At 37.5% G+C, this 24,161-nt stretch overlaps 1 protein-coding gene and 1 pseudogene across 1 annotated transcript in view; one reads left to right on the top strand and one right to left on the bottom strand.

Moving 5' to 3' along the window:
- CLPX (caseinolytic mitochondrial matrix peptidase chaperone subunit) overlaps window positions 1-17,312 on the top strand; it is a gene marked incomplete at its 5' end in the record, with an annotated part of 32,756 nt that extends 15,444 nt beyond the window's left edge. The window contains 8 exons of the mRNA XM_008056161.1: window positions 3,667-3,843; window positions 4,472-4,636; window positions 5,705-5,793; window positions 7,081-7,245; window positions 11,444-11,743; window positions 13,644-13,736; window positions 15,176-15,282; window positions 16,854-17,312. Coding sequence (XP_008054352.1) covers window positions 3,667-3,843; window positions 4,472-4,636; window positions 5,705-5,793; window positions 7,081-7,245; window positions 11,444-11,743; window positions 13,644-13,736; window positions 15,176-15,282; window positions 16,854-16,944 — 1,187 coding nt within the window. The remainder of the gene's footprint in view (window positions 1-3,666; window positions 3,844-4,471; window positions 4,637-5,704; window positions 5,794-7,080; window positions 7,246-11,443; window positions 11,744-13,643; window positions 13,737-15,175; window positions 15,283-16,853) is intronic.
- A 2,214-nt stretch (window positions 17,313-19,526) lies between these two features.
- On the bottom strand, window positions 19,527-20,853 carry LOC103258501 (annotated as a pseudogene).
- Window positions 20,854-24,161: the final 3,308 nt, after the last annotated feature.

Genomic DNA, 24,161 nt, shown 5'->3' on the forward strand with positions numbered 1-24,161 from the left:
CTCACCTCAGCCTCCCAAAGGCACGAGATTACAGGCTGAGCCACCGAGCCCAGCTAATTTTAATTTTTTGAGTTGGAGTCTCACTCTGTTGCCCAGACTGGAGTGCAGTAGCAAGCTCCCGGTCCCACCCCAGTGTCGACCTGCTGGACTCTGGCGATCCTTCCGCCTCAGCCTTCGAAGTAATTGGAACTACAGGCGCACACGCTACCATGCCCGGCTAATTTTTGATTCACTGTAGAGATGAGGTCTCTCCAAGTTGTCCAGGTGGGTCTTGAACCCACAGGCTCAGGCAATCCACTCACCTTGGCCTCCCAAAGTGCTGGGATTACAGGCTGAACCACCAAGCCTGGCCCAGTTATTTTTAAATTTATAGAAATGCAGATTATATCATGCATAGTAAAATTAAGAAATACAATAAGTACAATAGAATTAGACTATACATAAGAATGTAAGATCTAAGTAATGAACTTTAGGTGCATGTATAATTTATATTTCAAGCTGGGTGCAGTGGCTACTTTGGTAGGCTGAGGCAAGAGAATTGCCTGAGCCCATGGGTTCAAGACCAGCCTGGGCAATTTGGCAAGACCTCATCGCTACAATTAAAAAAAAAAAATTATCCATGTGTGGTAGTGTGTACCTGTAGATCCAGCTACATGGAAGGCTGAAGCAGAAGGATCATCTGAGCCCAGATGGTCAAGGCTGTGGTCATCAGCGTACCACTGCACTCCAGCCTGGGTGACAGAGTGAGACTACAACTCAAAAAAAAAATTATATTTCACAATTAAAAAATATATTCAGATATACATGTTCAGATACCCAGTCGACACCATACTTTTTTTTTTAATACCATACTTATAAATTTAGATCACTGGTCTAAAGACTGGTGAAACTAGTATAAATTAATAAAGAAAGTCTGTGGTGAGTATTTTGACAAAAATGTTATATGTAGTGATTTAATCTCATTTAAATGTAACAGTATTTAAGAACTTAGGTAAAAGCAATTTGTAATTATAGTGATTGACTTAGAAACAAATATTTCAAAAGCTTACATATACTGTCATATGCAGTTGAGTTGGTTTTATGTTGAATTTTAGGTTCTAAAGTTAGGGCCTTAAACCAACATCATATATAATCAAAATTATATTTTAAGTCCCTTTGGAAATTACATAGTAGAGCAGGGGTCTCTAACCTGGCCTGGGCCACACAGCAGGAGGTGAGTGACAGGTGATCTGTATCTGCATTTACAACTACTTCCCATCATGTGCCTTACCACCTGAGCTCCACCTCCTGTCAGATCAGCAGTGGCATTACATTGGCATATATTATATTGTAATAATAATGGAAATAAAGTGTGCAATAAATGCAATGTACTTGAATCATCCCAAAACCAGCCCCTGCACCCCATTTTTAGAAAAATTGTTTTTTACAAAACTGGTCCCTGATGACAAAAAGGTTGGGGACCACTATATTAGATACCAACATACTATGTTAGTAGATTAATGTGACTTTTTTTTTAAACTCCATCATTGGAACATAATGTTTCTTAAGTTGAGGACCAGATGAAATACTTGGCTTACATTTAAGGGCTATGTTGTACAAATAATTAAACACTAGGAAAATAGCAATAAAAATAGCAGATTCTTCTATAACACTTATAAAACTATCTGCCAGGCACTGTTCTATATATCAGTGTTTTTTTATATATCAGTTCATTTAATCTCTTCCAGACCTGTGAGACAGGATCTATTATTTTCACCTCCATTCTACAGATGAGAAAACTGAAGCACAGACATTTTAAGAATTTTGTCCATGGCCACACAACTGGTGAGCTCTGAGCAACCAAACACTCCACTAGCCTGCTTGCTCATAGTACTTCTGCTTTTAAAGAGTTGCTCACCCAGAGATATACAGGCACAGGATATACAGGCACAGGAACTGACTGAAAGAATAGGAGCGTCATCTCAAGTTTACTCGGGAATGTATGCTCATAAAATGGTGTGATAGACATTATCTGTACCATTTACATTATTTCTCTCTTTTTTTTTTTTTACTTAAGTCATTAAGTTAAATACATACATTGTGTGACTCCATTGTAGTTAATATGCCTCTTGCAAATTTTTTGGATTATTCATCTAAATCATTTGTGTGTATATGAGTGACAAACACTTGGACCTGCTGGCCTCACTTATCCCAAGCTACATCTAAGTCACTGAGCAGAGCGTAACTTAATCCAAACCTTTTCCTATATTGTTAAAATTGCTGACTGGATTTTTCTGAAATTTTAAAAAATACTTTGCTAGTAACAACTAACCTCATATAGCAGGCTGGGTTTTCTTGTCTGATTTGGATTATAATGAGGCAGAGCATTGTGATTTATTCACTAATCATTAACCCTGAAATGTGGCACAATTTAATTAAAATGTTTTTTGAATGCTTGCTATTTTCAATGAGTAGAATAAACATTTGCCAAGTATGAAGATAGTTTGAAAGTGACAACTAAATGGAATAGGCCTATAATGATAGGTATGACTGCTGAATTATTATTCTGTTGGTTTAATTAAAATAATAATACATTGGAAAGTACTGATATTCTTAATCCATTTCTTAGAAACAACCTAAAAGTAAATTCAGAAAATATAAACAAGTTTGATATCATCACAGATACCTCAAATGCTAAAAACCAGGAATAATCTGAATATTTGCAAATCTGGATAGTCTTTAACGACTAGTTATATTCTGTGCCTCGGCCAAGAGAAAGTGAAAATATTTATTTTTGTAGAGAGCTAGCTAATAAACTGATACTTCACCAGCAGTGTCGGTGCCATCTACTTAAGTATTATGTCTCTAATAAAGGAACTAGAAAGATCCAGTAGAGAAAATCAGAGATTCAGATAGCAGATACCATATTTGACTTTTCTGGTAGACTCACAGAATCATTTGTAGATGTGGAAGAGACTAGAGGTCATATGTTTCATTGTTTTTATGTTATAAAAGAAGCAGTTACAGGAAAGCTAAATGACTTATGATGATCCCATAACTACGCAGCAACGAAACTGAGACCAGAACCCTAGTTCCCTAATTCTCAGTTCATTGTTTTTTTCTTTCTCTACAGGCTTTCTTTTCTTTGTACTGAAAAAAATAAAATAACAATATACCTTTGTTTATCTTTCATAATGCTTCTAAATCAATTGCATTTTATTCTTACACCCTCCAACCACGTGTTTGAAATTAATAGAACAGAAGTTATTGCTATTTTATTGATTAGGAAAGAGAAATACAACAAAATTTATATGATTTACCCTAGATCATATAGCTATTTAAAGACAAAAAAAAAAAAAGACCCAAAGCTGAAGCTTTCTATCTACTATCACTATTCTCGTCCCATTGTACTGCCATCTCCTTGGTGAAGAAGTATTCTTACACATTCACATAAATATGGAGACTGAAAATAAGTCATTTCCTTTGCTTGAGGTTCCTTATATAATGATTATGTGTTGTATACTTGTCACTAGATAATTTGACATTTTCTTCCTTTTTAGGTAAGACAATGTCAGAATATTTAAGTTTTTCTAAATTGATTCTTGATTTTAGGTATAGAGTTTTATGGGACATTTTTTTCAAGTTAATTCAAATGAAGCGCCAGTAATTTCTTTGGCATTTTTTCAGAATTGCTTCAGATAGCCGGAATTAGCCCACATGGTAATGCTTTAGGAGCATCAATGCAGCAACAGGTAAATCAACAAATACCTCAAGAAAAACGAGGAGGTGAAGTATTGGATTCTTCTCATGATGACATAAAACTTGAGAAAAGTAATATTTTGCTGCTTGGACCAACTGGGTCAGGTAAATAGCTTCTTGAGAAAATTTACTCCTCATTTTAAAAAATAGAATACAAATGATTCTGTAACCTGTGTTTTGAGATTCTTGCTCTTGAGAAGAAAACCTTCTGGATACATCATTAGTGTCCCTGCATTGGCTTCAAGTCGAATTTGAGGCATTGGTACTGCCCTTCAGGGCAATCCCTAACATCTCAAAAGGAATAACAAATAACAGGCTGAATGCTGTGGCTCCTGCCTATCATCTCAGTGCTTTGGGAGGCAGAGATAGGAGAATTGCTTGAGGCCTAGAGTTCCAAACGAGCTGGGCAAATAGCGAGATTCCATCTCTACAAAAAATTAGCCAGGCTTGGTAGTGCGTGACTGTAGTCCTAACTACTCAGGAGGTTGAGTCGGGAGAATCACTGAGCCCAGGTTGTCGGAGACTGCAGTGAGCCATGATCATGCCACTGCACTTTGACCCCTGGGTGACAGAGTGAGACCCTGTCTCAAAAAATAAATAAACTAGATCTAAACAGAAAGGAGAAAGGATATAGCAGTTAACTTTTTAATATATATCACTCAAATTTATTTTGTTGGAAAATTATGTGTCAATAAATGTTTAGTAAACTTTTAGTTACTGTTTCTATTTGTAGGCAAAACCCTGCTGGCACAAACCCTAGCTAAATGCCTTGATGTCCCCTTTGCTATCTGTGACTGTACGACTTTGACTCAGGCTGGATATGTAGGTGAAGATATTGAATCTGTGATTGCCAAACTGCTCCAAGATGCCAATTACAATGTGGAAAAAGCACAACAAGGTATCTTTTCAGCATAACTTTTCTCTTCAGATTAAGTATATTGGGGAGTCAGTTTAATATTAGGAGATAATATAACTCTTATTTTGAATTAAAGACTAAAATTCTGTAATTATATAAAAGAACCTATGTCATACATTTTCTAGCATAACTGATGAAGGGCCATAAAGTTTGCTTTGCCTTATAAGATGGCTGGAAGAATGAAAACAGGCAAAATTACTATTACATTTGGTCCATAATACTGTCTTTGCTTGATTTGTTCTGACTCCTCTCAGATTTCTAATGCTTGGCTTAGGGCAGGGTTGGGGCTGGGGCAAGGACAGGAGAGTGCCAGATGAGTCTAGAAGCCATTTAGCCTATTGACCTACAAGATGTCATAGATGGTGCATTTCTCATTTCTCCATCTCTTCATCTGTCCTCATTCACATAAAAAGCTTTACAGCTTCCTGTTCAGATTTTGGTAAGATAACAGTATAGTGGGAAAGAGTAAGCTAAAGCTTTGTTAGTGCTGGACTATATATACTTCCTACTTCATACTCTAAAGCAGGAGTCCCCAGGCCCTGGGACGCAGACCAATACTGGTCCTGGTTGGAACCTGGCCACTCAACTGTTAGCAGCTGCAGTAGATTCTTATAGGAGCTTGAACCTGTTGTGAACTGTGTATGTGAGGGATCTAGGTTGCATGCTCCTTATGAGAATCTAATGCCTGATGATCTCACCTTTACCCCCATCCCATGCATGGAAAATTTCTCTTCTGTGAAACTGGTCCCTGATGCCAAAAAGGTTGGGGACCACTGCTCTAAAGGACTTAAACACATTAGTATGGTGAATAACTGCTGTCAAAGAGATTTGGTTATCATATCCAAATGATATTCTATAAAATAAATTATAAAACACTTGTACAAAATGATGAATGGGGAATAACAGTGCATTTTTATATGTCAAGCCATTGCTTATGTTAAGGATGAAAGATTGAATAACCTTGCTGCCTAGTGACCTAGACTTTTAAAACTGAGGCTAATTTATGTGTATCTTTTTCATATTATAAATAGAATCCTCCTTAAATTATAGGAATTGTCTTTCTGGATGAAGTAGATAAGATTGGCAGCGTGCCAGGCATTCATCAATTACGGGATGTAGGTGGAGAAGGCGTTCAGCAAGTAAGCAGTTGAATATTTTGTTCAAGCCTACTAAAAGGAAGGGAATACATCAACCTCCCAAATATTGTACGTTTGGTTTCGCATTCAATTAGATTCTGTTTTGTTTATTTCTCCCACCCCAAACTCCACATACCATTTTATAGAAGTTCAGAGCCTAACAAAAAGTTGTTAACTATGTTAAATAACAAATTACCTTGCTTAGGCAATTAAAAATATTTTGACGCCGGGCTCGGTGGCTCAGCCTGTAATCCCGCGCCTTTGGGAGGCTGAGGTGAGTGGATTGCCTGAGACCGCGGGTTCGAGACCCGCCTGGGCAGCGAGACCTCATCTCTACAATAAATCAAAAATTAGCCGGGCGTGGTAGAGCGCGCCTGTAATTCCGGCTACTCAGAAGGCTGAGGTGGAAGGATCGCCGGAGCCCAGCAGGTTGAGGCTGCAGTGGCAGGGAGTGGCCACTGCACTCCAGTCTGGGCAACAGAGTGAGACTCCAACTCAAAAAAAAAAAAATGTATATTTTGAAGAACAGAAAAATTGAAATTTAATCTTTGTTTTTAATCCTTCAAAGACCCAGTTAAAATGTCTAGAAGATGCTTGAAGAAAGTTCTGATTGTAACTAGATATGAACAAACTATGTACCTGTTTCTTATTTCTCTCACTTTGAAGATAGGTATAAAATAGTGTTTCATTCCTTGCATAGTCTTAATTGAAATCACAATGATCTTTTGGCCAACGTGATCTTTTAATAGTAACCAATTATTACAAACTACTAAAGGGTGAGGAAAATTGCTTCACTTTTTTGAACAGAGACATTGAGAGGCATATCACACTTAATAAAATGTGCTGGATAATTTTTTTAAATAAAGATATCTCAAAATATGATATTCTCAAAGTTTAACACTAGGAGTAGAATTTTAATTTATGTGAATAACATATTTTCAACTGTTTTCAAATTTTGAATGTTCCCACCCTGTTTGGGTAACATTTTATCCAGTTATAATTCTGTCTTTATGTCAGAGTTATGTGTTTACCATCAAAAACAGCCTCTTAAGATTGAACATTTCCTGTATTACAGTGCATCAGGAATTCTGTAACCATTTCAAATAAACGTATGAATTATTAACTTAGGTGCATTCGATTTTCATGTTAGTTGTTGAAATGTGGGAGTTTTCATTAGTTGTACTCATTGACCATAACCACATATTATTTTCCCCATTGAATCCATTATCTAAAATATAATAAATAATGTACTTATATGGTGATGCTATAAATCATTCATCCTTTATTTAGGGCTTATTAAAACTACTAGAAGGCACAATAGTCAATGTTCCAGAGAAGAACTCCCGAAAGCTACGTGGAGAAACAGTACAAGTTGATACAACAAACATTCTGTTTGTTGCATCTGGTGCTTTCAATGGTTTAGACAGAATCATCAGCAGAAGGAAAAATGAAAAGGTAAGTGTTTTTGAGGGGTTACTAGAAGGATAGGGAACATTTAAAGAATGGATACTTTTTATTCTTATATCTGCTGGCTACTAGTCATGGATTTTAAGCACTGGGTTTTCTTACAGAATATCAAAAATATACAGTAAGTCCTCACCATTGTTGATGGGTTCTTGGAAACTGACTTTAAGTGAAATGACAGCATGTCTTTGAATAATGTCATTTTGTTCAATGTTATTTTCTTATAATATTGATGAGAAAAAAATGGTTTGTTGTGTGTCATTTTGCTTAAATTTGTAGTTTCCAAGAACCTATCAGTGACATTAAGAGAGGACTTAACTATTTCTAGTTATTTAAAATTTCAAAGTAGTAAATTGGAAGGTTTCTAAATATCATCTATGTATGACCATTGTTAAAGTGTAACTTGAGTTCAATTTAATATTTTATCTAATGAATTTTAAAATTTGAGGTAGCTGCTTTATCAGTAAAATTTCTGTTCATTACTCCTGCCCAATTCACTGGAGCCCAAAAAACAAGTTATCTCCATTGCTCTTGTTCATAGAGTCTATCATAGATCACTGCAGATATTCACAAATGGAGGTAGCACTTGGGAGGGCAGGTGAAGGGTTGTGGTCTCAAGTAGTTTTATAGATATTTCTTAAACATTCTTATAAACCTTGTTTTTAACTCTGATTGAGACTTCCTTTCTTTTTTTTTTTTTAAACTCCTGGGTTCAGGCAGTCCTTCCACCTCAGCCTCCTGAGTAACTGGGAGTACAGGTGTGTGCCACCATGCTAGGCTAATTTTTTAAAAAAATTTTTTTGTAGAGATGAGGTCTCTCTATGTTGCCCAGTCTGGTCTTGAACTTCTGGGTTCAAGTCATTCTCCTGCCTCAGCCTATCAATGGGCTGGGTGCAGGCATGAGCCACTGTACCTGGTCTGGGACTTATTTCTTCATGTCCTCTTGGTATATGCCCAGTACCTATTTGTTGATTGAGTACAATAAAATGAATGTCAGACTGGGCGTAGTGGCTCACGCTTGTATTCCCAGCACTTTGAGAGACTGAGGCAGCAAGATCACTTGAGACCAGGAGTTGGAGACCAATTTGGGCAACATTGTGAAACCTTGCCTCTACAAAAAGTTTTTTTTTCTTTTGAGTTGGAGTTTCACTCTGTTGCCCAGGCTGGAGGGCAGTGGCACGCTCACAGCCACCTCAGCGTCAACCGGCTGGGCTCAGTTGATCCTTCTACCTCAGCCTTCCAAGTAGCTGGAACTATAAGTGTGTGCTACCATGCCTAGTTAATTTTTTTTATTTATTGTAGAGATGAGGTCTCACCAAGTTGCCCAGGCTGTTCTTGAACCTGTGGGCTCAGGCAGTCCCCTTACCTCGGCCTCCCAAAGTGCTGGGATTACAGGCTTGAGCTACTGCGCCTGACAAAAAAATTTTTAAAAATTAGTCAGATGTGGTGGCATATATGTGTAGTCCTAGATATCTAGGAGTCTGAGATGGGAGGATTGCTTGAGCCCAGGAAGTTAAGGCTGCAGTGAGCTATGATTACACCATTACGTTTTAGCCTAGGCAACAGAGGGAGACCCTGTCTCTTAAAAAAACAAACAAAAAAGGTAATGTCAAGATAGTAACAAGAAGCCCAGAAAGCACCTGTATTTTCCATGTTTTTGTGTTTCACGTAATAGTCACAAATGATCACTTTTATATTACATAATATTCTACCTAAATGAATATGTCATAGATCAACTGCTTGTTATATTACTTGCTTAAATCTTCTTGGCCTTAAATGTACTAGTTTAAGTAGTAGTAAAAAAAGAAAAAAAGACTTCTGTTTGTATAGTTGCCCATGGTAATTTATTTGCCTAATCTAGATAAAAAAAACATTTTTACAAATACTAATTGAGCCACATAATATTGTTATTCTTCAGTACCAGGCCTTATTCAGTAGGTATAAGTTTAAATTTTAATTTTTATATTAATTTATGTAGGTTTCAATGCAGGAAAAACATACATTAATTTAATATGCAAATATATGTTTTTCTTGCCATTAAAATTCTGCATAAATTAGCCTAGCAAATTAGAAGAAATTATTTATTTGTTTATGTGTGAGACAAATGAACCTTGTATTTGAAATTCTGTAAACAAAAGCAAGGACCATGTTCTAATATTTATTTATAGTTAGTACTTCTTACTTCCAAAAAGAATTTGAAGCTAGAAACATGTAGGACAGAACAGTTAAAAGTCATGTCAGAAAAATAATCAGAAATATGCAGAAGGAAGGTTTAAGTCACAGTTCTGATATTGGGAATTATATCCCTCCTTTAGCTATGAACTTCTTAATAAAAAATGGGGGGAAATCATGGCCTCTCAGTCTTACTACCTGAAAGAAGAAGCATATGAGGTCTTCAGGAAAGGCTAATTTTGAAAAATTTGTCATATAGATCTTTATGAAGGAGACAGAGACATGAAAGACTTTTCTAGTGATTTTATAGAGGATTAAAGACATCCATGTGGCTATTGTTTTTATCAATTCTCATTGAAAGTAAAGGTTACAGTATTAAATAATAAGCCTGCATTTCAACCATATGAAAACCATATGAAAGTCCTCTTGCCGTTTCTTATGCCCTCTCCTGTTGCAATTCAGGTAGCAAATATCTGTTCATCTTTTAAGATTCAAACTATTAAATGACTAGTCAGTTCCTTTATTAAAGCTTTCTCTGTCATCTCTCTCTCCATTATGTGGAACTTTTCTTCCTTTTCACTGCCACAGTGCCCTGTGCAGTTGTCTGTCATTATAGCTAAGATATTTTAATGCTGTCATGTATTCTTCCTCTAAATAAGTCCATAAGAGCTGTCTTTAGCCTTGTATCCCCAGTGTTTTATAATAATGCTTAATAAATACTTATTTATATATGTAAGTGTATATGTACTTACATAAATGTATGTGCATACATATTTATTACTATATATACTTATGTGTAATAAATGTTTAATATTTTAATTATTGAATGAAAGGTATTTTGCTTTCTGATGCACTAACTGTTCTTGAACACAGTTAGTGCATCAAAGAGAATCTAAGGAATAGTATCTTAGTCTCTTTAGGCTACTGTAACAAAATACCATAGACTAGGTAACTTCCAAACAACAGAAATTTATTTCTCACAGTTATGGAACCTGGGAAGTTCAAGATCAAGGCACCAGTAGATTTGATATCTGGTGAGGACCTACTTCCTCATAGACTTCCCTCTTTTCACTGTAACCTTACATGGCAGAAGTGCAAAGTCTCTGGGATCTCTTTATAAGGGCACTAATCCTATTAATGAAGACACCATCTTTATGACCTAATCCCTTCCTGAAGACCCCAACTCCTAATACCATCACCTTGGGGATTAGAATTTCAGCATATGAATTTTGGGGGACATCAGCACTCAGTTCATTGTAACTGGATTTTTAGCTTAGGCTAATTCTCACAAATTATGTATGTCTCTTGTTCTTTTGACAAAACCTATATAGCTTTTGTCAAAATTAAAGTTTCTGGCAGTTCCTGGGGCATAACTTATTTAGGTTAACTGAAGCAGGATCTGTACACCTTTACACACCCAATTTTTTTCAGCAAAGTTAGCAGTCTTGTTCAATGTCATCCTTACATGTTATTTATGAAATCTAAATTATTCTAACTCATAGGTTGATATATACAACCTAAGATCATGATTTAGTAGAATGTTTAGCAGTGACTTAAGACACTTGTAGATAATTTTCTCATACGGTTGCTTGTTCCATAGTCACTACTCTATTTTACAGTATTATAAAATTAACTTTGGTTACAAAAAAATTACTATATCCATTTTTACAGTTCTTATACCTTTTAGAAACCACACTTGCCCAGAAGTCTTGAATAAACCCTGCAACCTTATTTATCTGAGTTTTAGGGGACTTTCTTTATAGTTCTTACTTACCTACTTACCTATTTTTGTTAGAATTCATTCTTTGAGGGTTGGTTATTACACAGTGGTTTAGGTTCTTATTTCTGAAGGTAGACAGACCTGTGTTCAAGTCCTGGCTTAGCCACTTACATCAAGATGACCTTGGTCAAGGAACTTAATCCTTTCTAAGCCTGTTAGAAAGACCACATAACATATGTATGTAAAGTACTTAATACCACGCGAGTTAATTTATAATATGCATCGTTTCTTTGGCAGTATCTTGGATTTGGGACCCCGTCTAATCTGGGAAAAGGCAGAAGGGCTGCAGCTGCTGCAGATCTTGCTAATCGAAGTGGGGAATCAAATACACATCAAGACATCGAAGAAAAAGATCGATTATTACGTCATGTGGAAGCCAGAGATCTCATTGAATTTGGCATGATTCCTGAGTTTGTGGGACGGTTGCCTGTGGTAGTTCCGTTGCATAGCCTAGATGAGAAAACACTTGTACAAATACTAACTGAGCCACGAAATGCTGTTATTCCTCAGTACCAGGCCTTATTCAGCATGGATAAGGTTAGATTTTTATTTTTCATACTTACTATTTTCTTGCTATTGAAATTCTACATAAATTAGCCTAACAAAAAGGCTCATCTAGAATACCATCCTATTCCTCACAAACTATGGATCTAGAGATTAAGGAATTCTCATTGTGTTACATGAGAATTTAGGAGTTGGTTTTGTTTCTTCTAAATTAAAATCATAATTGCTGTATAAAGCCCAAGAATATTCATAGAGAAAAATGATGCCATTAACCTACCCTACCCTCCCCAAGCCAGACACAGGATTGTCTTTTCAGTCTTGATATTCTAAGTGCTTTTATTAGGACATACTATGTATACTTTTTAAATTCTTTAGTCTAGGGGGAGTTTTATTAGCTCCTACATCTCCATCTCTGTAGCCAAATACCTGGCGGTCACTCTAGCCCACACATTCAATCAGATGGCAAATGGTTTGGGTTTAAGAACTTCGTGTCTCTGATTATCAGTCTCTTCTCTGTTGCCACAGCTGCTGCCTCACATCAAGCCCCTTTATCATTCTTTATGAGTCCCTAATTGGTCTGCCTACTCGTATCTGTCTCTGACCACCACTACCACCAAAATACCACTGTTTTCCTTTTCCAGAATGGATCATTTTAAAATTATTGAGCACAGTGCCCAATACAGATATTAAGTTCTTACATATTTAGTGAATTATTAAACACAGGGCTAAGGATTTTACTGCCTAAAATCCTTCAGTGGTTCCCTAGTCATATTTGTATGTCCTCACTCTAGTGCTCTCTTAGCTCTATGTGCATATACTGGGCTGCAAATGCTAGTTTGCTAATCCATCATCACCCAATAGTCTGTAGGTTGCTTGAGAGCAATGGTGATGTCTAATTCGTCATTCAGTCCCTGATATGTAAGCATATAGAGGTTCAGAGAAAGTTGAATAAAGTCCTAGGAAGTTCATGTTAAACTAGAAAATCTTTGTAAGTTTAAGAACAAACTTGTGATTCATAATACTCATAATGATAGGTTAATTGATGAAATAAGTGCTTTTGAAAGCAAGGTTCTAAAACACCATGAGAAATAGTCCTCTTACTTAAATTTTATATTACCTGGAGGTAAAAATTAATAACCAAAAGTTATTTAGTAAGCCAAGATCTTATGAAATCTGTTATTCTTAAGTATATATATATTTTTATATTCTCAATATTTGAACTATTTCAAATATTTTGAAATTTCTAGTACTTTTTAAAGATTTGTCTGTCGGACACAGTGGCTCATGCCTATAATCCCAACACTTTGAGAGGCAGAGGTGAGAGGATTGTCTGAGCCCATGGGTTAGAGACTAGCCTGGGCAATTTGGTGAGACCTTGTCTCTACAATTAAAAAAAAAATTAGCTGGATGTGGCGGCGCGCATCTGTGGTTCCAGCTATTTGGAAGACTGAGGAAGGATTACATGAACCCAGCAGTTCGAGGCTGAGGTAGACATGAGTGTGCCACTGCACTCCAGCCTGGGTGATAGAGTGAGACTCTGACCCAGAAAATGAAAAAAATTTGTCTGAAGTTTTACCTTTGCTTTGCAGGATGAGAAGGTTAGTAACACTATTTAAAATGTAGTTATAGGAACCCAGTGAAAGTTTATTATGAGGAAAGTAATGAAGTCTAAGTGATACTTTAGTCTGAAAAGGGATAGAGTCACAACATATAGATTCTCACCCTGCCTGTGTTTCTATCATTGACTCAGGCTACTTTAACCCTCTGGAGCTATCTGTGATATCAGAATATTGGTTCCTTTTAATTCTAAAATTCTGTGATTCTAAGACCAGTAATAGTGGTAGGTAGTAATAGTTAATTGATCAAATGGTTATATTAGGAAAACATCATCAAGGATTATCTAAATTCTCATTTCTTTTTAATATATCTGTAGTGTGAACTGAATGTTACTGAGGATGCTTTGAAAGCTATAGCCAGATTGGCACTAGAACGAAAAACAGGGGCACGAGGCCTTCGGTCCATAATGGTAAGTTGGCATTATTCTACAAAAACTAGATTATTTCTTGGTCTGAGTTTTGAGACTATTAAGCTTCCTGTTTTTCTTAGGGAAATATATCTAGAGAATTGGTCTAAAGTTGTTTTTTGGGTTTTGAGTTTTTTTTTTTTTTTAGAAAAAAGAACAATAAGCCTGTAACCCCGCGCTTTGGGAGGCTGAGGTGAGTGGATTGCCTGAGCCCGTGGGTTCGAGATCTGCCTGGGCAACTTGGTGAGACCTCATCTCTACAATAAATCAAAAATCAGTCGGGCGTGGTAGCGCGTGCCTGTAATTCCGGCTACTCGGAAGGCTGAGGCGGAAGGATCGCCAGAGCCCAGCAGATCGAGGCTGCAGTGGCAGAAAAAAAGAACAATAGATTACATTTTTCTTTTTTCCAAAAAAAAAAAAAAAAAAAAAAGCTTTAAGGTGTTTGCAACAAAGGGCAGACACATAATATGATTAACGAAATAGAAAATTAGGATTGTGGGAAGGAGAATTTCAGGAAATTTTACATTGACCTTTGACTAAGCCCACAACCCTTTCTTGAGCCTTTTGAAATCTCCATTCTTGTTTGTTTTTAAGTTGCAGATGCCATGGCATTTTACCCCTGAGTTCTTCAGTATGATATAAACTCACTATTTTTTATTTGTTACAGATCATAGGGATCTAGCCTATTTTCCTGCCACCACCCACTTTCTTCCTTGGAGTTCTCTCTTCTAACCCCAGGTCTAGCTGTACAGTGGGTTGCTATTTTCTGACCTTCTCCCAAAGCAAGCATATGTTCCTATTCCTTACTGACACAGTCTCCTCTTAGCAGGACTTTTGATTGGAACTATATATCTATCACAGACAGTTTAAGATTTTACTCTCTGTTGAGGACCTGGACTTAAGGTGCTATTGATTAAGATTAGATCTATAAACCTGCAGACTAGAAGTGTGTGTGATATATAGTTTTCAATTTTTAGAAAATTTGATAAACTTACCTAGTATTTTCCTTTAGATCTACTATAGCACTTTGAAACATGCTCATTTGAAGTCATAGCTTAAAATTGAAGAACTTGGCAAAGATGATTTAGGATTAGACTGTTTTCAAAGTAAGGATTACCAGTTGACCTCTTCTGTCATAGAATAAGACAGAAATGCTTCTAAGTCATATCTGAGTCTGGAAGTACAGTCTTTTTATATGTGCGTGTTGACAGCACTACTGATAAATAGCCTTCCATAATAGAAAGGCTTCTCTGAATTTAGTTAGAAGCTGTTTTAATGTAAAGAATATGAAAGTTTTTACATTGCCTTCAACATTCAGTTCCTAGACTATAATAAAGACTTAGTGTTTTTTGAGTGAATGGATTCAATTGGTGATTTAAGGAATAAAATCATTTTGTGTGTAATTTGTTTTCCATGTTATCCATTACTTTTTATCTCTTTAGGAAAAACTGTTACTAGAACCAATGTTTGAAGTCCCTAATTCTGATATTGTATGTGTGGAGGTTGACAAAGAAGTAGTAGAAGGAAAAAAGGAACCAGGATACATCCGGTAAAGTGTATTTTCAAGTCAGAACAGATTTAAAAGAATTTTTTTTTTTTTGAGTCAGGGTCTCGTTCTGTCCAGATCTAAAATTTAAGATCAGCTCTTATTGCTAAGGTATATTTTTCTATCTTTTAAAAAGTGCATAAAAATCCTTATATTTCTAAGAGAAGCAATAATCTCAAGTTTTCTATAGAAAACTTTAACTTGAGTTGATAATAGTATTTTGTGAGTCATTTTGAACATTGATCTTCAAATAGCCTCCAGTTTTTTCCCCTAAGGAAAAAGTATCAAAAGAGATACAACAGTAGTCTAAATGAGATTAAAATGAACTTTGCTGCTAATTCTCTAAATTCATGAATGACTTTTTTCATGTCTTTTCACAAGACTAAAACTTTGTTGTCATCGTTTTTTTCTCTCATTAGTATCAGCAGCTGACAAATTTAACGCATCTTTCACTGCTTTAACTTGTCTATTCCAGGGATCAGCGAAGTTTCTTGTAAAGGGCTAGGTAAGGTCTATAATGCAACAATGCAATACCATTTTCATAGTATGAAGCAGCCACAGACAATATATAAATAAATGATCATGTCTGTGTTCCAGTACAAAAACAGGCAGTGAGCTAGATTTGGATTACAAGCTATAGTTTATTTTTTATTCAATCAGTTTATTATACCGTGCTTGGCATTAGTGTTACCTCCACAAAAGTTAGGTTTCTGTTTAACTCAGTTACAAGGTATGTTATGTTTTATGTTTGTTTATCTTCCAGGATAACGAAACAGTTGATTAGTTTTGAATAACCTTAGTTATTCAGAGAGACATAATATTATTTTTGTTGTTTAATGACACTGATGTGTTGCTTTTAAAGGAATTGTGGTAGTCTGACAATCATAAATTTTACTAATTTGAGTCAAGTTCGATTTAGGCAGAATTCGTCAGTTTCTTTACCATATACATGTATGTTAAATTCAAGCATTTGAGTTGAAACAACATAAACCTTGAAAATTGAAGTCTTGTCCATTTCAGTAATAAATTTATTAGGGAAAATGTTGGGATATTTATTTGCAACTCTTGGTTGTGTAGTCTGTTTCCCATATTTCACCACTAAGTAATCTTAATATTAAAAGTATTCTTGCTGGGCACGGTGGCTCATGCCTGTAATCCCAGCACTTTGGGAGGTGGAGATGAGAGGATTGCTTGAACTCAGGGGTTTGAGACTAGCCTGAGCAACATGGTGAGACCTCTTCTCTACAATAAATCAAAAAATTAGCCAGGAGTGGTAGTGCATGCCCGCAGTTCCAGCTACTTGGAAGACTGAGGCAGAAGGATCACCTGAGCTCACCAGGGTGAGGCTGCAGTGACTATCAATGTGCCACTGCATTCCAGCCTGGTGTCAGAATGAGACTCTGACTCAATAAATAAATAAATAAATAAACAAATAAATAATAAAAGTACTCTTTATGTTTTCTATTTTTGTGGGGTTTTTTTAAGCTAGGGGAATTAATTTACTGTTTTGAGACTAGAAATCATGTTTACCTCCAATTTTTATTAAAAAACAAACACATGGCTTTTCATTATAGGGCTCCAACAAAAGAATCTTCTGAGGAAGAGTATGACTCTGGAGTTGAAGAAGAAGGATGGCCTCGCCAAGCAGATGCTGCAAACAGCTAAACTATTCACTTGCCATCCTGTATATAAAGCTTTTCCTTCTTTATTTAGGATAACTGCCTTTGCAGTCTGATATTAAAGGCATTGGATCTACCTTGGATGTCATACATGGTCAGAGAAGTCTTTAGGATAAGAATCAGATCATGTATATTATTGTAACATCACATTGATTTATACAGAGGACATTATGTGGACTTTAATGACACAGTGTTTAGAGATAAAATGTACATTATTTTGGTTCCATTTTTTAAAAATGCTTTAACAAAATTCTTAGGAATTCTTTTAAGCAATGCAGGTATTGCAATAACTGTGGATTTTACAATAATGTTGCTCTACAAATGGGAAAATAAATTCTTTAAAATTGAATATTGGGATACCATTCTTTAGTGTTACCTTTTTCTACCCACATAATATTTCCTGAAAATATTAGAAATTTATTCATCTTAAATATTGGAGCAGGTAGTTTTCAAGTAGTTAAAAGTTTATGGGCAAATACCCTGAAGAGCTATATTTTGACAAATTTGTTTAGCTGTACTCTTAGTCTCATCTGCTAATGCATGATGCTAACTTCCCACTTGCTACTGTAAAGGCCATTTTTTTAAACTGAGAGTTATTGTTTGAATTATTTGCCATCTTTAATCCATTTTACTACTATGGGTGAGTAAATTGAATTGAAGTCCGGCTTAAATCTTCAGAAAAGGAGCATACGTCTAATTCTATAAATAAAATGCAGTATCAGTCATAGTAACAACCATGTGCTGAACTAAATAAAATACCCTGCTATTGTGTATACTAACCTAAAATACTGAACTAGTTTTTTTTGTTTTGTTTTTTGGTGCTGAACATTTTGTCTAATTCTTTGGCTTTCGAGAACATTAAAGAAAATCTGTGTTTTGCTATCAGCCAAAGTGACTGTGTTCACACTAAAGTATGGGTTATTAACGCTCGTTATATAGCAAAGTAAAAAGTGGGAGGAGGGAGAATTTGGGGACTTAAAAATGAAAATTATATAATTTAATTCCATAAATATTAAAATATTTGGGTATCTTTTAAGCTTTTTCCCCCTTCTATAGTGTTACAAGTTCCAATATTATTCATTCATTCAGTTCAGTCTCATTTAAAATTATTCAAATCAGGGTACATTTAAATATTCTTATTTTCTGGTTTATAGACTGCTGAGTTTTCCTTTTACCCACTTTTCTTAGGAAAAGAACTTTAAACTATTAGCAGATTTTAGTTTTTTGTGGTTTTTTTTGAGTTGGAGTCTCACTCTGTTGCCCAGACTGGAGTACAGTGGCCGCTCCTGGCCACTGCAGCCTCGACCTGCTGGGCTTCGGCGATCCTTCCGCCTCAGTCTTCCAAAGAGCTGGAACTACATGCGCGCGCTACCACGCCTGGCTAATTTTTTGATTTATTGTAGAGATGAGGTCTCGCTGCCCAGGCGGGTCTCGAACCTGCAGGCTCAGGCAATCCACTCACCTCAGCCTCCCAAAGGCGCGGGATTACAGGGTGAGCCACTGAGCCCGGCTCTATTAGCAGATTTTAAATCCTGTTGATGAAGAGTTGAATTTTCTATGATATAATAAAAGGGCTGTAGGATATCATCTATTTATGGCTGAGGTAGTACCAGAAATGCACTTTGTATTGCAGAGTGTTTAAGCCTGTTTACTATTATGTAGTATGAAATAGAAACATATCCTTCTTGGTCTTTCTAGTAGTGGTTCAGGTTCTCCTCAGGAAATCTTTCATATTATAACTTTGTTCATAGCATCATCGTCTTTTTTGTAGAGTGGAAATCAGAGTAGTTGCTAAACATATTGAGGGTAATTCTCCAGAAATGGACTGGGAGGCATTTTAGCCACAACGACTTACATTTGGTTTTGGAAATTGTTAACAAAGCATAATCGATGTTTTTAAATCAAACACAGCAGAATATAACTATAATTTGTATCTTGGAACTTATGTTTTGGCATTTGAATAAAACAAAAGGACTAAATGAAAGCCATTGTGGTGGTGTGTGCGTACTGCAAAGGTGCAGGAGCGCTCTGCCTTGACAGCAACAAGCACAGCCAAAGTGGTGCCATTTTCAAAAGGGTATAGATGTCATGTGAGCTGCTTCATTCAAGGGATCGGTTATCCTTGGCATTTCCATGTCTATCTAATAAGTGTTCTTCTAGTTGTAAATGCCACAAAGTTTTACTAAAATTTGCTAAACATTTATTGAAAAGCCCTACTTAAATGTCCCATGTTGAATTTGACACAAGGGACACAGATGAAACTTTAAAGAACATTGTGAGTCTTATAGGAAAAACAAGTGTCAATGTATTATAATTTTGAAGGTCAGGTAGATACCAGGTGTGGTGGCACAGAGATGGATCTAGAAAGACAAATGGGAATTTGCCAATTTTATTTTTTCCAGCCTATTACAATTTTTTTTTTATGACTGAACTACTGTAAATCCACAGGCAACGGTTCAGACACAGTGCTTCTGAAGTGTTTCATCTCACCCTGCCAGGCACAAGCTTCATCAAGCAGAGAGTGGACTCTCCCACCTCTGCTCAGGCATCAGGAGACTAATAGGGCCATTATGGCTGAGCGCCAGCAGCAGCTGGAACAGGCATCCCAAGGGGGTTGACAGAAGCAATCACTGGTGAGCCTGCCAGAGGTCTGAGGGGTAAAGGGGTTGGCACTGAAGAAATCCCTGACATCATTTTGGCACTGCTGACAGATGTACTGGCTTGCTAGATGAACCCATTTAAGCCTGATCCTTAACAACAGTAAAAATAGTGGTGCTCCATGGCCTCACTTGCAGTGAGCCGTGACTTGACTGGTGATCATATTGCCGGAGCTTGTACAGGAACTCCAAAACCTCAGCTGACAAGGTGCTGGTTTTCACTGTGGACAAACCACTCCTATCGCTTACCAGAGTGTCTGCCCAAGATATTGAAACTTGGGGTCTAATTCAATGTTGTATTTGTCAATATAGTCATATAAATCTGTCACCAGAACATTGGCTGTCCTCACCAACTGATTGTAATTGTTATTTCCAGGGAAAAATGGCTCCTTCCGGAAGATCATACTTGCCAGCATACAACCCAAGCTCCTCATATCCAAACTATAATCATACATCTGATAGTGTACAAGTAGCTTGGGACCTTTGAAGTATCAGGAAATATCTTGGACATTATATTCTTATCCAGGATGATAAAACTCAGCCAAACCCCAGTCTATTAGCCATAGCTTTCTGTGCTCATGATCACTTACTATGGGGCTTCACATCTCTGTGCATAATTCCCATGCTGTGAAAATAATCCAGGGCCTTCAGAATCTCACACATGTGAAATTGAATATTATAGTCTGTTAATGTCTGGTACAATTGCTTGAAATGTGTTGTTTAAGTTAAAAAACCAAGGGGAAGGTTCATGACACAGGGTCTTTTACAATGTCTGCCAGTGTGATGATGTTGGGACCGTCTCTCAAATTCTCCAAAATCTTTATTTCACACTTAATTTTCTTCTTTTTTACTAGCTTGAGAATTTTTTTTAGATTAGAAAATACAGTTTATTTAAAGTAAATTAGAGAGAGAGGGAGAGAGAGATTTACCTCTTCGAGGCAAGGGAGGGGACCAAAGCCAGGCAGCATGGCAACAGCCATAGCTCAAAGAGCACATTGCCACACCAGAGTCTAGCAAGGCAAATGGCCGTTTGAGAATTTTAGCAACTTTTTCATTATTTGTGATGTTGATAGCTTCAAATACTTTGCTGTATTTACCCTAGCCTAATTTCGAACTAGCTGGTAGTCATCTTGATTTCCCCATTCTCTGGCATGTGATTCATAATCCCAGTATTCTCGGGGTCTGTGTGTATTAACATCTGTGCAAACTCTGGCCTTGCTTGGCATGGGTCCTGACATGTCAGACAGGTTGGCAGACAAAGCTGGACTTGATGTTTGGAGATCTGGCGTTACTGTGTTCTGAGGCAGCTGGAGGTTAGGACCTTGTTTCAGACTTGTCTTCTTCAAACTGTGGTGGAAGCGGCAGTGGTCGTGGCTGCTGCTCCTTACCTCCCTTCCCTCACACAGATAATATGGGAATTTGCCAATTATAAATGAAAATCTCTGAAGTGTAAAACAACTAGGGAGCCTTAGGAGTTGAGGAATAGGCAACAACTATACTTCCTGTTACACTCTGAGATGACCATTTAATAGTCTCCATTCACCTAAAGTCCTTGCTTCATATTTCACTGAGAAACTATCGGGTGGAACCCATCATCCCACTATCTCTAAATCTACCTGCTTCATCACCTAGTCTCTCTCTGTTGTTACTGCTGAAGGGTCCCTGTTGCAAACTTTCACTCTACATATGCTCTGGGTCCCATATCCCTTTTCATTGCTCAAGGACTTCAGTCCTTTCGTTACTCTCTCCACTGCAGTCTGTGTACTCCTTTGGAATCACTACCAGCAGCTGATCTAGTATTTCCTGTCCTATAGCAAATCCTCTCAGCTTATTCACTTGTTTATCTTCCCAGCTACACCCTAGTTTCCACTGGGAGAAGACTAAGCCTGTTTTGTTAGCTCTATAAACAGCACCTACCATAATGCTTTATAGATTTGGTGCTCCATACATTTTAAAATAAATAGTAGAATGCCATGTACACCAGGTTAAATTGTAAATGTTTATAGAAAGTAGTGGGGTATTAAAAGGGTTTTAAGCAGGAGAGTTGGGTGTGATTATATGTGCATTTTAGATTGTTGGGAAGCACACTTTGATGAACATGAATGGAAGGAAACATAGCTGGAGGCCTACTCAAGAACATTTTTCCTATCTCATCAATTTTCTCCTCTTGTTCAGGTCAGTTCTTACCAGCATACAAAACACAACTTCCTGGAACCCACAGCTTGTTCCCCTTGGCAGCAAGGGGAATTTAAAATTTGGTCTTACATTTTCTACTTCCTTTCTAGGCTTTGACTGTCAGATGAGGAGCTGTTGGAGGGTTTAGCACAGAGGAATTACATCTGACTTAAGTTATTAGTTTGTTTGTTTGTTTGTTGTTGTTTTGAGTTGGAGTCTTACTCTGTCACCCAGGCTGGAGTGCAGTGGCATGCTCACGGCCAGAGCCTTGACCTGCTAGGCTCAGGTGAGCCTTGTGCCTCAGTCTTCCAAGAAGCTGGAACTACAGGCCTGCACCCCTATGCCCGGCTAATCTTTTGGTTTATTGTAGAGATGCGGTCTTGCCAAGTTGCCCAGGCTGTTCTCAAACCCGTGGGCTCAGGCAATCCTCTCACCTTGGCCTCCCAAAGTGCTGGGATTATAGGTGTGTTTGTTTTTTAAGAGACAGGGTCTCATTTTATTGCCCAGGCTGGCATTCATAGCTCACTGCTGCCTCCAACTTTAAGGTTCAAACTATCCTCCCGCCTTAGCCTCCTGAGTAGCTGGGACTATAGGTGTACACCACTAATTCTAATGTTCTTAAGTTTTTGTAGAGATGGGGTCTTGCTCTGTTGCCCAGGCTGGTCTGGAACTCCTGGCCTCAAGCAGTTCTCCCACCTCGGCTTTCCAAAGTACTGGCTGACTTAAGTTTTAAAGACTACTGTGGAGCCGGGCTTGGTGGCTCAGCCTGTAATTCTGCGCCTTTGGGAGGCTGAGGTGAGTGGATTGCATGAGCCCGCGGGTTCGAGATCCGCCTGGGCAACTTGGCGAGACCTCATCTCTACAATAAATCAAAAATTAGCCGGGCATGGTAGCGCACTCCTGTAGTTCTAGCTACTTGGAAGGCTGAGGCGGAAGGATTGCCGGAGCCCAGCAAGTTGAGGCTGCAGTGGCCACTGCACTCCAGTCTGGGCAACAGAGACTCCAACTCAAAAAAAAAAAAAAGACTACTGTGGTTGCAGTGTGAAATAATAGAGTGTAGGAGAGCCAGGAAAAGATGATGGCTTGGACTCAGGTGGTACAATGGAAATGGAAGAAGTGAATGGGTAGGCATTTTTGTGAATCTACTAAAAGTGGTATCCTGTATTCTACAATCGGTAAACTCAATATTGTAACAATGTATGTTATCCCTAAATTAATTTATAAATTAAATATTCCAATAAAATACCAATAGGGTTTTATTGAAACCAGGCAAGCTGATTCTGAAGTTCATATAGAAGAATAAAGAATGGTAAACAAGCAAAATGATCATGTACACTTATATAGTGCTTACTTGGTGCCACTCTTGTTATTTAATGCAACAACTCTGGTGAGGTAGATACTATAATCAACCTTAATCCAGATTAAAAAAACTGACGCCCTAAAATGGTTACGTAGCTTTCTCAAGCTCACACAACTAGTAAGTAACAAAGTTAGGATTTACCCTCAAGTGAATCGGCTTCAGATCTCCTACACATAACAATTTGAAAGAAGAAGGACAAGGGGCTGTCTTTACCAGCTATTTTAAAGATATAAAGCTTAAAGATATAAGTGTGTACCAGTGCATAAATGGACAGATGGACCAATAGAAAAGAATATAAAGTTCAGAAACAGGTCCCAAACACAGTCATTTTACATGTGAAAAGGGAAAAATAAATTCAGTAAATAGTATTGACAACTGAGGAGCCATCTGGAAAATATAACTTTACACCTCAATACTTTTTTTTTTTTAGTAGGATTCTCATCCTGTCACCCAGGCTGGAGGGCAGTGGCATGCTCCTGGCTACCAAAGCCTCGACCTGCTGGGCTTAGGTGATCCTTCCACCTCAGTCATCCAGATAGCTGGAACTATAGGCACATGCCACCATGCACAGCTAAATTTTTTATTTATTTATTGTAGAGATGGGGGTCTCATCAAGTTGGCCAGGCTGGTCTCGAACCCGTGGGCTCAGGCATTCCTCTCACCTCGGCCTCCCAAAGTGCTAGGATTATAGGCATAAGCCACCACATCCAACCTCCTCAATACATTTTTAAGATAAAAACTGAAGCTTTAGGCTGGGCATGGTGGCTCACAACTGTAATCACAGCACTTTGGGAGGCTGAGGCAGGGGGATCGCTTGAGTCCAGGAATTCGAGACCAGCCTAGCCAACATAGCAAGACCTTGTCTCAAAAAAAAACAAAAAAAAAAACCCCAGAAGCTTTAATATGTTGTATCACAATAAGTTTCTGAGCCGGGCTTGGTGGCTCAGCCTATAATCCCGCGCCTTTGGGAGGCTGAGGTGAGTGGATTGCATGAGCCCGCGGGTTCGAGAC

The sequence above is a fragment of the Carlito syrichta genome, unplaced genomic scaffold (genome assembly GCF_000164805.1).
Source record: "Carlito syrichta isolate Samal-C Ts95f unplaced genomic scaffold, Tarsius_syrichta-2.0.1 Scaffold302272, whole genome shotgun sequence".
Classification (NCBI taxonomy): domain Eukaryota; kingdom Metazoa; phylum Chordata; class Mammalia; order Primates; family Tarsiidae; genus Carlito; species Carlito syrichta.